This window comes from Henckelia pumila, chromosome 4 (genome assembly GCF_033568475.1).
Source record: "Henckelia pumila isolate YLH828 chromosome 4, ASM3356847v2, whole genome shotgun sequence".
Classification (NCBI taxonomy): Eukaryota; Viridiplantae; Streptophyta; class Magnoliopsida; order Lamiales; family Gesneriaceae; genus Henckelia; species Henckelia pumila.
Genome location: NC_133123.1, coordinates 40137597 through 40151569, shown reverse-complemented (window position 1 = coordinate 40151569; position 13973 = coordinate 40137597). Strand labels below are relative to the sequence as shown.

The window sequence follows — 13973 nt, the reverse complement described above, 5'->3', positions numbered from 1 at the left end:
TCTGTGAACTAGCTAGTGGTAGGAGTATATATTCCGAACATACCTGATTCCTGATTCCTGATTCCTGATTCATCACCCTTGAGAGGATAAACATATAAGGGGCTGATATCAGTTTGCCACAAAATTTATAAAATGTTCAGTGCATAAGTTTATACTTGTTATTCATGAAAATCAGAATATTCTTATCTTTGGTGTGTGTTTGTGATTTTGGAGAATAATATTTTTACATTTTGGAGGATTGGTCCCCCACTTACTGAGTGACACCCATGTACTCACCCACTCAAAACCCCCTTTCAGATAGTTAAGAATGAAGATTAACTAGAGGATGAAGAACAAAACCAGTTTTGGGGCTGGTGAAGAAAATAAGCTAGTTGATGTTTTTAGTTATATCTTATTCCGTTGCGTTTGTTAGAAAATTTATTGATCTATATGAGTTGAAGTTGTAAGAACAATGAAATTCCCTATTATGAATGAATAGACTGGTTTGTATTATGAAATCTGTACTTTTGAGGCTGGTTGTTTAATGTGAAAATGTTAAATAACGCCGATGTTAACTAGACTCGGTTTCGGGGGGGGGGGGGGGGGTGACATTGAAGTGCTATCAGAGAAGAACAAGATTCATGATCTTGATAATAAATTTAAGATTTATATGATAATGAATCACTTGGGGACTAGTATCTAAGATATAGAACCATAATGAATCAGTACTTGAGGACTAGTAAGTAAGATTGAGAATGACAAAGAATCGATTGGGAACTAGTTTTTATGATAAATGGTGAATTGAGAATTAAGATTTAGAATGAGAATGAATCGATTTGGGACTAGTAATTAAGATTGAGAATGAGAAAGAACCACTTGAAAACTAGTGCTTTTGTTTCAAGTTTGATATAAAATTTGAGATTGATATTTTGGCCTTATGTTTGATTGATTTTGGGATTATTATTTAGAATGCGTGTTTGATAGAATTTTTTAAGCCATGATTTTAGGGATTTAAGTTAGACTGACATGATTGTGATATAGTTTGACTCCAAGGTTTTATTACTATTAATCTCGAAATAAGATGAAAATAAATTTTTTAAAATATATATAATAAAAATATATTTTCTTAGAAATCATAGTTTTATAGAGATAATTGGATTATAAAAAAATTTTGATTTTGATTTTAATAGAATATTTTTGTTCAGTGATAATGAAAGCAATTACCCCTATTATTATTTATTTTTAAAAAAAATCAATAGATACAAATTTTTGCCATTAGAAAATATTTTTTTACAACTCTTTCGAGTGAAAAATATTTCAAATATATTACATATTATTTAATATTTATATGTACATACACCTTTTTTTTAAAAAAAAAATTATAAATCAAGTTTCGAGGACGAAACTTTTTATAAGAAGGGAAGAATGTGATACCCATGAAAATTTATAATATACTAGCGTACTTATATAATATTATTTTACCTATTAGAGAAAATTTGGATTTTAAATTTATTGATGACTACACGTCGATTTACACTATATATATATATATATATATATATATATATATATATATATATGAAATCTATTTTAAAACATATATTTTCATTGCATGAATGAAATTTTTTTATGTGTTTGCACCAAGAGTTACGTGAGATTAATTAACGCAATTAATGTTGGCATTAACTCAAAATTTTGGAAAGTCAAAGGATCAACCATGAAACTCCCACCATCAATGATCATTATGGTCATGATTAATTAAGGGCTTTTATGACCATTACGAGTGTCCTTTCACCTTCTACTAAATCTCACCTATAAACAGAGCTCAAAGTTGGAGGAATTGGATACACTAAGCACAAGCTTGTTCTCTCCATACCTCGCAAAATTCTATAATTCTAGTGGTCGTGATTCTGCTCTAGAATAGTTTGTTTTCAAAGCAAGTAGTCGAGCAAGAATGCTGTTGAAATTCATGATCGAGGTGTCATCCAATTTCGAGTTAAGGTTATGTACAAAGATCCAATATACTTCAATTTTCGTGGGATTCGGGTAAGTGGGATTTTCTAAAATATAATTTGATAAAATTTTTCACATTGTTTACATCCAAATGAACTATTATTTTAACTCGCATTTTAATCTAGAATCCGTACAATATATGTTTTATATTTGAAAGTATGAGACCTCGATTCTAATCATCTAATCAAGAACTAATCCTATCTATAATCATAAAAAGGTGCAAGAGATAAATCAATAATTTTTTTTCATGAATAGTGCTCCGCTCGATCGGTAAGATCTTACCGATCGATCGGGCAAGTTTTCAGAAAAACAGAAACTTGGCTAAAACTCACTCGCTCGATCGGTCACATCTTACCGATCGATCGGTGACAGTTCTGAACTAAAAATACAGCAGAAAACTTGCCCAAACTCAATCCAAATCATGCATAAACCAATACATAATTCATCCAAACATCATACAAGCTTCAATACAAGATTGTTCTAGGGTTATACAATCTCAAACTAGTAGAACATGCTTCAGTCTAGCTTATTCAATACAAAGAATAACGAGTACGAATCCAATCTAAGTTCGATTACATAGTCGACTTCTAAAACACCAAGGCCTCACTCTATCAACTCGACCACCTAGCCATGCGATCTCTGACTCGGTCCTGCCCCACCTGTCTCCAAGAACACATACAAAGACAAGACAACAGCCGGATAAATCCGGTGAGAATACAATTCCCAGTAAAAGAGACTAACATGCAATATCAGATAAGCATCTCAAAACGAAATACATCCATTTTTAGATATTCAAATATCAACCATGCAATTCCAAGAGAAATCAAAATGAAATGCATGTCTTAAAATCCGGGATTATCAAGTCTGTATAATCAAAAGAGTTGTTGTTTTTGCTTTTGGGATCCCGAGGACGAGATCACGTAAACAACTCACCGACTCTCCTGATCGAGGTGGTGCTACGTATCTCCATCCTCTAGACTTTGGTGCGACTATAAGGAGTATGCTGACACTAGGCGAACCTCTAAGCCTAGGCCACTCGCTTAAAATCCCCCAAAACGTCTAACATAAAAGGGTCGTCCTGCCCACTGAAATCAAGGATTTTGGCTCAAGATGAATGCAATGCAAATCATAATTCATTCAAGTAATTCAATTAACATGCAAGTATGTGATTTCTTTGGAACACTCAAATCAAGTCGGATTCGAGTTACTCGTTCCATTCCAATCTAAGTCATCTTATACCTCTTCTCAAACGTCGATGCTCTAAACCTGGAAACAACAACGATTCCTCAATCAAGATTCAATCAAACTTTCTCAATCGATAAAAGAAATCGATACTATACCGGCTACAATCTTCAAAGCGATGCACTCCTGCAACCTCGCAACTCAACGACCTTCGAAAGAATCTATATAGAGGCAAGAGAAGTTCAACAACGACGATCAACTCAAAAAGGTTCAAAAATCCCAAATTCAAACCGAAGACATAACGGCTATATTCTGATAAACCGAAAATGCAGACAGCATAATATCAATCCAAACAACTCATATCAATAATCATTCAAACATTCAAACTCAAATACAACACATCTCCAAACTCACATTTTCGAAAATCACTTCAAAAATCATAACAATTCCAAACGACGCTCTATTTCGAAACCGACATAGAATAAACGATCAGAACACTGCCAGGAACAACATACTCGAAACTCAATAAATTCTAACGACATCATAAAATAGAAGTCTAGCTGATCAAAGAAAAACTTACTGTAGAACGAAGCTCTCGCTGCAGTGATCGCTAATCTGCTTTCAGAAATAAATTCTAACGGACGGATCGAGCTCGGACTGAAATCCCAAAGCTTGAAGTCACGTTGGGGAGTCTTCAATGGAGGGAGAGGCGATGGAGGAGGAGAATGGGGGAGGAAGAAGAGTCAAAGCCCTCTTAAATATCTAACAAATCCCATTTTTGCACTTTAGTCCCTGAAATTTCCGAAATTTTCAAAATAGACCCTGATCAAAATCAAGTCGGCTTTTGAACTCTGTAATCTCTGATTATCTCAAATAAAGTCAATTAAAAAAAATTCTGGGTGTTACAGAAAGTGTGTTATTTTAAAATCATTCCGATGTGTTTTTGTGTTGCACTGAAAGTTTATGTACTAGTGGTAGGAGTATATATTCCGAACGTACCTGATTACTGATTCTTGATTCCTTATTCCTCACCCTTTAGAGTATAAACATATAAGATGCTGATATCAGTTTGCCAAAAAATTTATACAATTTTTAGTGCATTGTTTATAATTGTTATTTCTTGAAATTCAAAATATTCATGTCTTTGGTGTGTGTTTGTGATTTTGGAGAATAATCTTTTAACATTTTGGAGGATTCGCCCCCACTTACTGAGTGACACCCATATCAATCACCCACTCAAAACCCCCTTTCAGATAGTTAAGAATGAAGATTAACTGGAGGATGAAGAACAAAACCAGTTTTGGGGCTGGTGAAGAAAATAATCTAGTTGATGTTTTAGTTATATCTTATTCCGCTGCGTTTGTTAGACAATTTATTGATCTGTATGATTTGAAGTTGTAATAACAATGAAATTCCCTATTATGAATGAATAAACTGGTTTGCATTATGAAATTTGTACTTCTGAGGCTGGTTGTTTAATGTGAAAATGTTAAATAACTCCGATGTCAACTAGGCTCGATTTCGGAGAGTAAAGAATGTGGTCTCCACATTTCTGGAAATGGGATAAGGGGTTATATCAATTCCACTGACGTTTACAACATAGTTTTCCTTCTCATCTGCCAATTAACTAGACAAAACCTCATATCGAAAAAGATAATGTGAAAGTCGCCATAGATTCTTTTGAGCATTGGTCTTCAGCAAATTAAATAGCTATCCAGTTTTAAGCTTAAAACAATGGCAGATCATGAATTTACCATTGTGGTAGATTAACTACATTGGGGTTTGATGCTTCGGATAATGAAAAATGAAAATGTTATTTTCTTTTGCATGCCCAAATAGATCCAACCCTTTTTCTATATGCATAAAGTTAAACCGATGAGCAAATGGGGATTGGATTCAAGATTCAGGGGATTCATCAAATTATTTACAAACACAAACTTAAAAAACCTTAGATGAATATTGAATGGTGGAAAAACGAGAACCAAAATGACACAATTCGATTACAATTTCAAAATTTTGAAATTACAACAATCGAAAAAAGTGAATGATGCAAAGATCATAAAATGGATCCCCGGGTAGTGGGTAATGTAAGATCCAAAAATATTAAGTTCTTAATGACGGGATTTAAGATTTAAATTGCGAATAAAAGTGAAAAGATTAATTTAAGAATTTATGAAAATTAGAGATTTCAATTTCGGGTTAAAAATATTTAATTTGAGGATTTTTGGATTTTAAGATTTTAATATCCGAAATTCTTAAATTAAAAGATTAAAAATATTTGAATTGATATTTATTGAATTTAAGATGTAAATTCTAAGATTATAAATATCAAAGATTTAATTTGAGGATGAAATCCGAGCAAGGGCCAATTTGCAAATATTGAGAAATTCAAGGACTAAAATGCGATAAGGTCTGAAATGATTTAATTTTAATTCGAGAATATTTAATTTGAGAATATTTAGAATTTAGAATTAAATTCTATTATTCTTAAATTATTTAGGATTGAAATTGAATTAAATCGCTTGTCCGGGGACTGATTTGCAATTAGGTCAAAGTTCAGGGGCCAAAATGCAATTCTCCTTGCAACTTGATGTATAAAAATGTGAATAAGGATGAAAAGGGATCAGATTCCCAGCCAAGAAACGAGAGAAGGGGGAAACAAGGGTTCCAAGTCCATTTTTGATCTTTTAAGTTTCCATATCTTTTGATCCGCCCTGCAGAATTTCGATTGATCATATATTTGCGATCACAGCTCCAAGTGCTACGTTTTGACGTAAGTTTTAAGAAGTTCTACCATGTTTGAATTTTATGATGTTGTTAGAATTAAGATTTGATTGTATAAACATGTTCTAGCATATACGACGATATCATATCTAAAACGGATCGAGAAAAGATTGTCGTTTGACCATGATTTCGATGTTTGAAAGAATTTCCGAAATTTTGAATTTTTAGGGCTGATGATTTCGAGATTGTGCTGCTAATTTGGTGATGCTATCATGTTGAGATCATAGTACTGATGATATTCATGTGTTTAGAATTTCCGGTTTTGATCCGTTACGCCGTCGGTTTGAATTCCGGTCACGGGATCAAGTTATTAGATTGTTTGATCCTAAATAAGAATGAAATGATATTGAAAGCTCATCTTGAAGTATATATCAATGCATTTCAGATTTGAATTGCAACATATCGATTTCGAGTCGACGAGTTCGAGAAGTTAGTCGTTGAACCGAGAAAGACTGAAGAAGGTGTGAAGCTAGTTTGCCTTGAATGAGTGTAATGATTGAGAAGATTTTGATAGAAGTTCTTTGATGTCAGTTGTCCAGACTTGGATCATCTAAAATCGAGATCGAAAGGTATGAATAGACATTAATAAGATGGGCAGAATAACTCGATATTGTTTTTGATTATCGAGTTGCCTAAAATCACATACATGCATGTTTAATATATGTTATTGTTTACGGTTACATAAATGGGATAGATTATTCAAGGTAGATATCTTCTTGAATTCCCAGAATATTTATGTAAATGTTTACTTGTCTTCTTTGATTTATTTTATTTCTGTATTGACCATGTTTTACGTATTCCATGTGATGCTTACAGATTTGTCGGTATCCTTGAGTGATTATATGATCATATGATTATATGATTGATGTGTTCAAGATGTTGTTTTAGCTTATGTATGATTTGATGCATCCAGATTATGTTGCATTCATCTTGAACTCCAGCCTGAAAAGCACAGAGGGTTGAAAGGCCTAGAGTGCATATGACGTTTGGAGAACTGTAGTTGAGTGGCATGGAATGTAGATTTACTTCCAGAGTCAGATGACTCATGGCACGGAATATAGATTTATTTCTAGAGCTAGATGACTCACTATAGTTGCACCAAAGTCAGGGGGTTGAGATATTTAACACCACCTCGATTGGGAGAGTCGGTGGTCGGTTAATTTATTTCCCCGGGATCCCAGAACTACGATTTATTGATATCAGATTTGATAGCCTATTCCTTGACACATGCATTGCATTTATGCATTAACCTAGAGATTTTTATGGTTTAGAATATGCGTTTATAAATGATAGCATGTTATTATATTCCATTCAAGATGTGAATGTGTTTATATGCTTGGTATGAGATTACCTTAGATGAATATTTATGCTTTAAGAATTTAAGGGTCGACTATGATTCTATGATTTACATGTTATTACATGTTTTACGATTGAAGATTATTATGGCATATAGATTCAATATGCTTTAATAATGTATATGCATGTTATTCATACTGAGATTTATTCTCACCGGAGTTATCCGGCTGTTGCTTTGTTTGTATGTGTGCATTGCATCAGGTTGGGGCATAAGCAAGTCAGACTTGGCTTGGATTGCACGAGATTGAAAGATTAGAAGTGGAGACTCGGGTTTTTAAGCAGATGACATGTAGTTTATAGATTTGGTAATCATGTTAGAACAACAATCACTTTTGTATATGTTGTTGTTGAGTATTGATTTATGTTTAAATGCATGTCAATTATGTAGAATCATGTTGAATATCTTATATGAGAGAATATATCATTTTTTAGACTTGATAGCTTAAGAAGACTGATTTTTATGCGCAGGGCACAGGGTCCGTGCCTGTTCTGGATCTGGGTCCGTGCCCATGCAAAAATTGAAATCAAAAGAATTTCGGAACAGAGGAGGCACGGACCCAACACCCAACATGGCTCGCTCGAGCGAGCCACCCTTAGTTAAAAAAAAATTTCAGTCTTTGATTTTATTCGTTCAAGTGTGATTCCTTTATGATTAAATGTTAATTTGCCCCTTAAGATGAGATTAGCACCCGAGGTCCCCATAGGTAAGATCCCGAGCGACGAATTAGCAAGCTTTATCCTCTTCTTGGAGATGAAGCCTACACGTTAAAAAATAAAAAATAAAACTCGTCAGTGGGGCTCCAGAGGGTTCTCAGGCGTCGCCACTCCGATGCTTAATTCAGAATAAGATGTATGGAGTGGGCTTAGGAATTTTTAGAAAAATTGAGTTGTGATCCAAGAAGTAATGAATTGACAGCACTTCCAAATCTAGGGGATTACTTCCCTCTGCTTGGGATTCTTGATCTTCAAGGATTGACGAAAAGAATGAGGGCGATCGCGAAATTGTTCGACGATTTTTTCAAGAAAGTCATCGATGATCATGTGAAGGCCGGTGATCGCGGGCAGGTTAAAGACATTGTCCATACAATGATGTCCATTATGGAATCTGGAGACACAGAGTTTCAGTTCGATCGCGGCCATGTTAAGGCCATGATGCTGGTACTGTACTTTAGTCTTGATCGCCGCACCTTAGTGTGAAGGGTTTCTTTAGTCGCAACATGGCTCTTTTGTTCTGCAATCCCGACTCTTCTGGTTTGTTTTTATAATCCTTTTTGCTACATGTTTTTTCTTTCTTTACTGATAAAATATTCTTTAAATGTAAATGTGCCACCTGCAATAGAATTTTTTGATCATTAGCAGAAAATAAGCATGGAAAAGGCAATAATGCATATCATTATATAATACATCCATTGGAGATCAGAAAATTTTTATGAAATATGTCATCGGTAGTTTACTTTGTTTGGTTCCCCTCGTTTATGGTGCTCGATTTTTGCATGTTCGATTGAAGACGTTTAGAAGAGCAGCTGAGTCACTAGAGAATTAGATGGACGCCACGAGAGAGGAGCTCCCTGATACGATGGCTGTCGTTCGATTGTCTGAGATGGAGATCAGCGACTTGACAACAGAGCTCAATGATCTAGGGCTAGATGCTTTAACCTCGGGCTTCTCTCTCTTTTGAATATCTAATAGTTAATAAATTTTACATTCATTAATTTCCTATTGTAGCCAAGAAATTTCACAAGGCGTTAGGAACTCGACTCGAGCCGTTCGTGTGGCAGAAGAAAGATTACGGCAGCTGAATGACATGACTCCAACAAGTTAGTAGCCTTTGTTAATTTCAGTGTTCATCCCAAAATGACTCCTCGGTAATGAAGTTCGCTTAAACTCGGCTTCAATAGCACCGGTGCAGGTCGTGCCCCCAAAAGAAACCAGGATACATGAACCGAGTTTAGCTAGGAGTGCACGTGGGGCAAGGGATGCGATTGTCAAAGGTCGTGCAGCAGTTCAAACGTTTTTTTACTATAGTCCGATTCTCTATGAAGCTTCTGAGTTATCTCAGATTTAGAGCAAAGTCTTCAATCGAAGTACAAGATTGTCAATGCTCTGGATACCATGGAAGAAGGTTTTGCATGTAAGAAGAGTCATTGTGCCTGTTTTTCTTTTTCCTGGTGAATATGGTGGATATATATATTGTGTTGCTCCAAGGTTTCGATTTTGTGGAAATTGATGATTTTGTTTGCCAAATTTTTATTGATTCTAAATTTATCTTGCTGGAATTTTAAAGTTCATTAAATTTTGAGCCTTTTCCTCGAACTTCAAAGAAATTCAGAGGCTTTCTTCCCGGGACAAAATCCTCTGATACTCTTGTTGCTACAAACCGTGCTACACTTTGTTAAAAAAAACTCCGTGTTGGGGATCAAACTCTAAAGTTTTGGTGATAACGAGTCCAAAAAAACCAAGTAATAAGAACAAGGAATTAAGAACAGATCAAATCGAGTCATCCAGACCGAGGATTAAAAGGCTGCCAGATCAAACATCCAATGTAAATTAAGTCCCAGATAAATCAAGTATTCGATCTATAGCTCCTTGCGAACAGTTTACTTCAACAGATCGAATACACATGTCTTTCACTAAGAACAATCCAGATCGAATTTGAGCCAGATAAATCAGTCTTCAAACAAGTCAAAGTATCACTTGAAAGTGACCGTTAAGCTAGAAGACAAAAGTATTTTGAACGTTGAATGGCTTCACTAAAAGTCAAGATTTATGAGCCAATTTATGAAATATGTCGGCAGCTCAAATTCCAAAAATGTTGGTAGTTCATTGGCTAGTTCTTGAAGATTATAAATACTCAAGTGATTCAAAGATTCAAAAAGATGACACTAGAATACACAAGAGTGAATAACACAAGCTACTGAAATCTAAGTCTATCAAAGTTCATATGAAAAATCCAAAATTCCTTCACTCAAATATTCGAACTCAGAAACCCACTGCACCAGATCTAAGTGTCGAGATCCTGAGTTGAAGAATATTACAAAGATCGATCGAACTCAAAGAAATACATTCAAGAACGATTCAGATCAAAGTCATTCACGGTTATCCAAATCAAAGCACCGAAGCACACTCTGTAGCTTCGTTTTGTAACTCAAGCAGATTGATTGCTCTGCTTTGAGAGAGAGTATTACTAGGAGTTCCATTCAAAGGATTGATTGGATTGGATTTATACAAAGAGTTGTATAAATCAAAATCTTCTAGTGGAATTCTTCTGGAAACAGAAGAAGAGGTGACGTAGGAGAATTAATCTCCGAACATCTAGAAACAACTCTGTCTATTTTACATACTGCACTTACATTACTTTATCTGCCTTAGCGTTATAATAATTCAAATCTGCAAGAAATATTCCTTCCGCCTGATAACTTTATATCTTTCGAGCAGATCAAAGTTTTAATCAACAAAGCTTATGTCTGATTTTCACGAATCAGATCGAAGAATTTTCAAAAGTTTTTAATAGTGTATTACCCCCCCTTTACACGTATTTTCGATCAAATATATTCCCTTTTTTATATTTATATATTATATTTCTAAAAAGAACAAGAATTGTAGATACTTAATTTGAATAATACTTAATATACCATATGTTGATTCAAAACAAATATAAATAAAAAATATGATATATACTTACTAAATTTAAATTGCATTAATATAACTAACTTTCCTTGCACGCAATACATGTATATATATAAATTTTTTTGATTAATACATAAATTTTTTTATATTAATTAATTTTCATAATATTTTTAGAATCTAATTTAAAATGTTTAAAATATAAATAAACAAACAATTGAATTTAAAAAACATAGATAACGATAGATAGAGATAATATTGAAAATTAAAAAAAATGATATTTTAGAAAAATATATTCTAAATTATGGATAAGAACAAGAAATCACAAATTAGTATCAAATGTTTTTAAGTTTAAAAAATGGGTATTATAGTAAATTTATTATTATTTTTTACTGTAAAAACTTATAATATTGTTGAGTAAATTCATTTTTGGTTTCACCATAATAATTAAAAATCTTAGTTAGCCTAGATTGCAGATTTTAACTAAATACTGTAATTAGACGAGGATTTCATTTGGAGGTGCATGGCAAATTCCTTTTGTTATTATACATGTAGTATCCCAAAAACTTTTATGAGAAGGTATTACAGGTCAATATTGTGATACAGATACTTTATTTGGGTCACTCATGAAAAAAAATTATTTTTTGGATTAGGTATATTGTGAGACGTTCTCACGGATCTTTATTCGTGGGACTTGTCAACCCTACTTATATTTACAATAATAAGTAATGCTTTTGACATAAAAAGTAATAATTTTTAATTTGTGACCCAATTAAATAGAAGAATTATCTCACAAAATTGACCCGTAAAACCATTATAGGAGTGTTTGTCTATTTTTATCCCGAAATTATTATTATTTTTAATTGTAAATATGTGTTAGTTGATTCTTGAAGCGTCTCACAAGAGATCTAGTCATCTACACTATACTACTATAAAATACAAGAGATGTCTAGAGTAACTAATTTAGGATCATGGTATAATTCTTGATAAACCAAAAATACCCTTACAAAATTACAAAAATACTTCATCTTAATTAATTTAATAAAAAAATCTCATAAAAACCTATTTTAATCAATTTTTTATTTATATATATCATATCAAACAAAATATTCTTTCATCATTATCTAAACTTTCAAAATTTGAAATGATTACCTTTTTAGCATAAAAAATATTATAAAAATTTATTTTTAAAATTTCTATTTTGATATCATATCTAAGAGTTTAAAAAAACGTAATATTTTTGGAATTTTATTTTACAATAATTTTTTTAAATTATACAATAATATTGAGTATCTAACGTTTTAAAAGAATGATTTATGATAATTTCAAGTAATTAAAAGGAAAAAAAATCCGATTGTTAAGAGAAAATTACAATAAATATTAGAATTATCAAAATAGATTGGATCGGATTCTCGTCCGCACCGCAAAGAAGATGGGTTAGACTGACGGGCTGACCAGCTTACCATATCAATGGATGGATTATGGCTAATAAATATTTTTGTATTTTATTCATTAGTCTCCCATTGATAGTCTCCGATCCTCAACATGGAGACGTGTGATATTATTCCACGCGATGTATTAGAAAACATCCTCTCCAGACTACCCGTCAAGTCTCTTCTCCGGTTTAAAACCGTTTCCAAATCTTGGAAGGCCGTGATCGAAGATCCGGGATTCGCCCGAACTCACTCCAAACAATCAAATATCTCGAATTCCCAATGCTTATTTACCAATTATCATCGAGACGCCTCATACAGTTTGATTATATTTGATGGCCATGAGTTTTACACGGAATCGATCGGCCGATTTCCGTTAAAATATGAAAGCTATGCCTATTTTTTATGCGTCTGTGAAGGGATACTTGTATTCAAGTACAAAGCTTATAATAGGAGGACCCGCGGTAGGACGTTTTTGCTGCTGAATCCGTTCACGAGAAATCTCTCGACTTTTTCTTGTCCGTACGACTTTGAAAAAAATACCAAGCGTATATGTGATTCGGAAGGTTACGGGCTTTGCTTCGACAAATACGAAGATGATTACAAATTTGTAGCTGTTCTAGGAGGTGGAAAATACTTGGTGTATTCCTTTGAAAGCGACAGTTGGGTCGAGAGACGATGCGAATTTGGAGGACAATGTGATTACCCTCGTGAGGGAATTTATGTGAATGGAGTTGTGTACTGGGTGACGTTAGAGAGTCGGTTCCATGTTTCAAATTATGGAATTGTATATTTTGATCCCAAAGATGACTTGTTAAAAAAACTGGACGCACCCCATGATTTGAGGCATGGAATTAGGTTTGGTTTGACAAATTTGAGAGGGAATTTGTGTCTGTTCACTCGTGATGATGATCAAGAGTATGTGATTGAGATTGAGATATGGTTTCTCAAAGAAGACCAACACCATAAACGTTGGACCAAGATTGCGACCGTGCCGAAAGCTTACGACCACGAGTTCTTTTCCCCCGAAATTCCATTGTACTTGACGAGTGAAAACGAGCTTGTGTTTCGGGAGTTCTTTTCCCCCGAAATTCCCTTGTACTTGACGAGTGAAAACAAGCTTGTGTTTCGGGATTGGTACAGTATGGCATACGCCGTTTATCATCCCGACAGAAAAAGATTTGAAGAAATCGACAACTTTCCGCCGGTCAAAAGGATGATTGAAGTATTTCCATGCTTGGAGAGTTTACATTTTCCAGCCATCCGAAAAGAACGACTCATGTTTTGGGATCAGTTTTCTTCGTCTTCGCATTCCATTAAATTCATGATTTAATCACTTGTTTCCCTTTTTGGGTATCGCAATTTTAATTTTTTCTATTAAGAATATGCCATAGATAGGCAAGATTTTTCTTTTTATTATTTTGATGAAGTGGAATAATAAAAGACATTAGCTTGAATTTAATAGGTTTTTTTCTTTTTCCTTTTTTTTTAATATGAAATTGATGAGCATTGGATCTTTATTGGACCGGATGATATGTAGCTCAAATAAATCATTTTAGGTTGTGTTTGAACCAATATGTTAAAGAAAAAATTGCATATATC

General features: G+C 33.6%; 1 protein-coding gene across 1 annotated transcript; it reads left to right on the top strand.

Annotated features, from left to right (window-relative positions):
- The first annotated feature begins 12483 nt into the window (after positions 1-12483).
- Positions 12484-13739, top strand: LOC140860909 (F-box/kelch-repeat protein At3g23880-like). Its single transcript, XM_073263908.1, has one exon. The coding sequence runs from the start codon at positions 12484-12486 to the stop codon at positions 13702-13704; it is 1221 nt and encodes a 406-aa protein (XP_073120009.1). The 3' UTR covers positions 13705-13739.
- Positions 13740-13973: the final 234 nt, after the last annotated feature.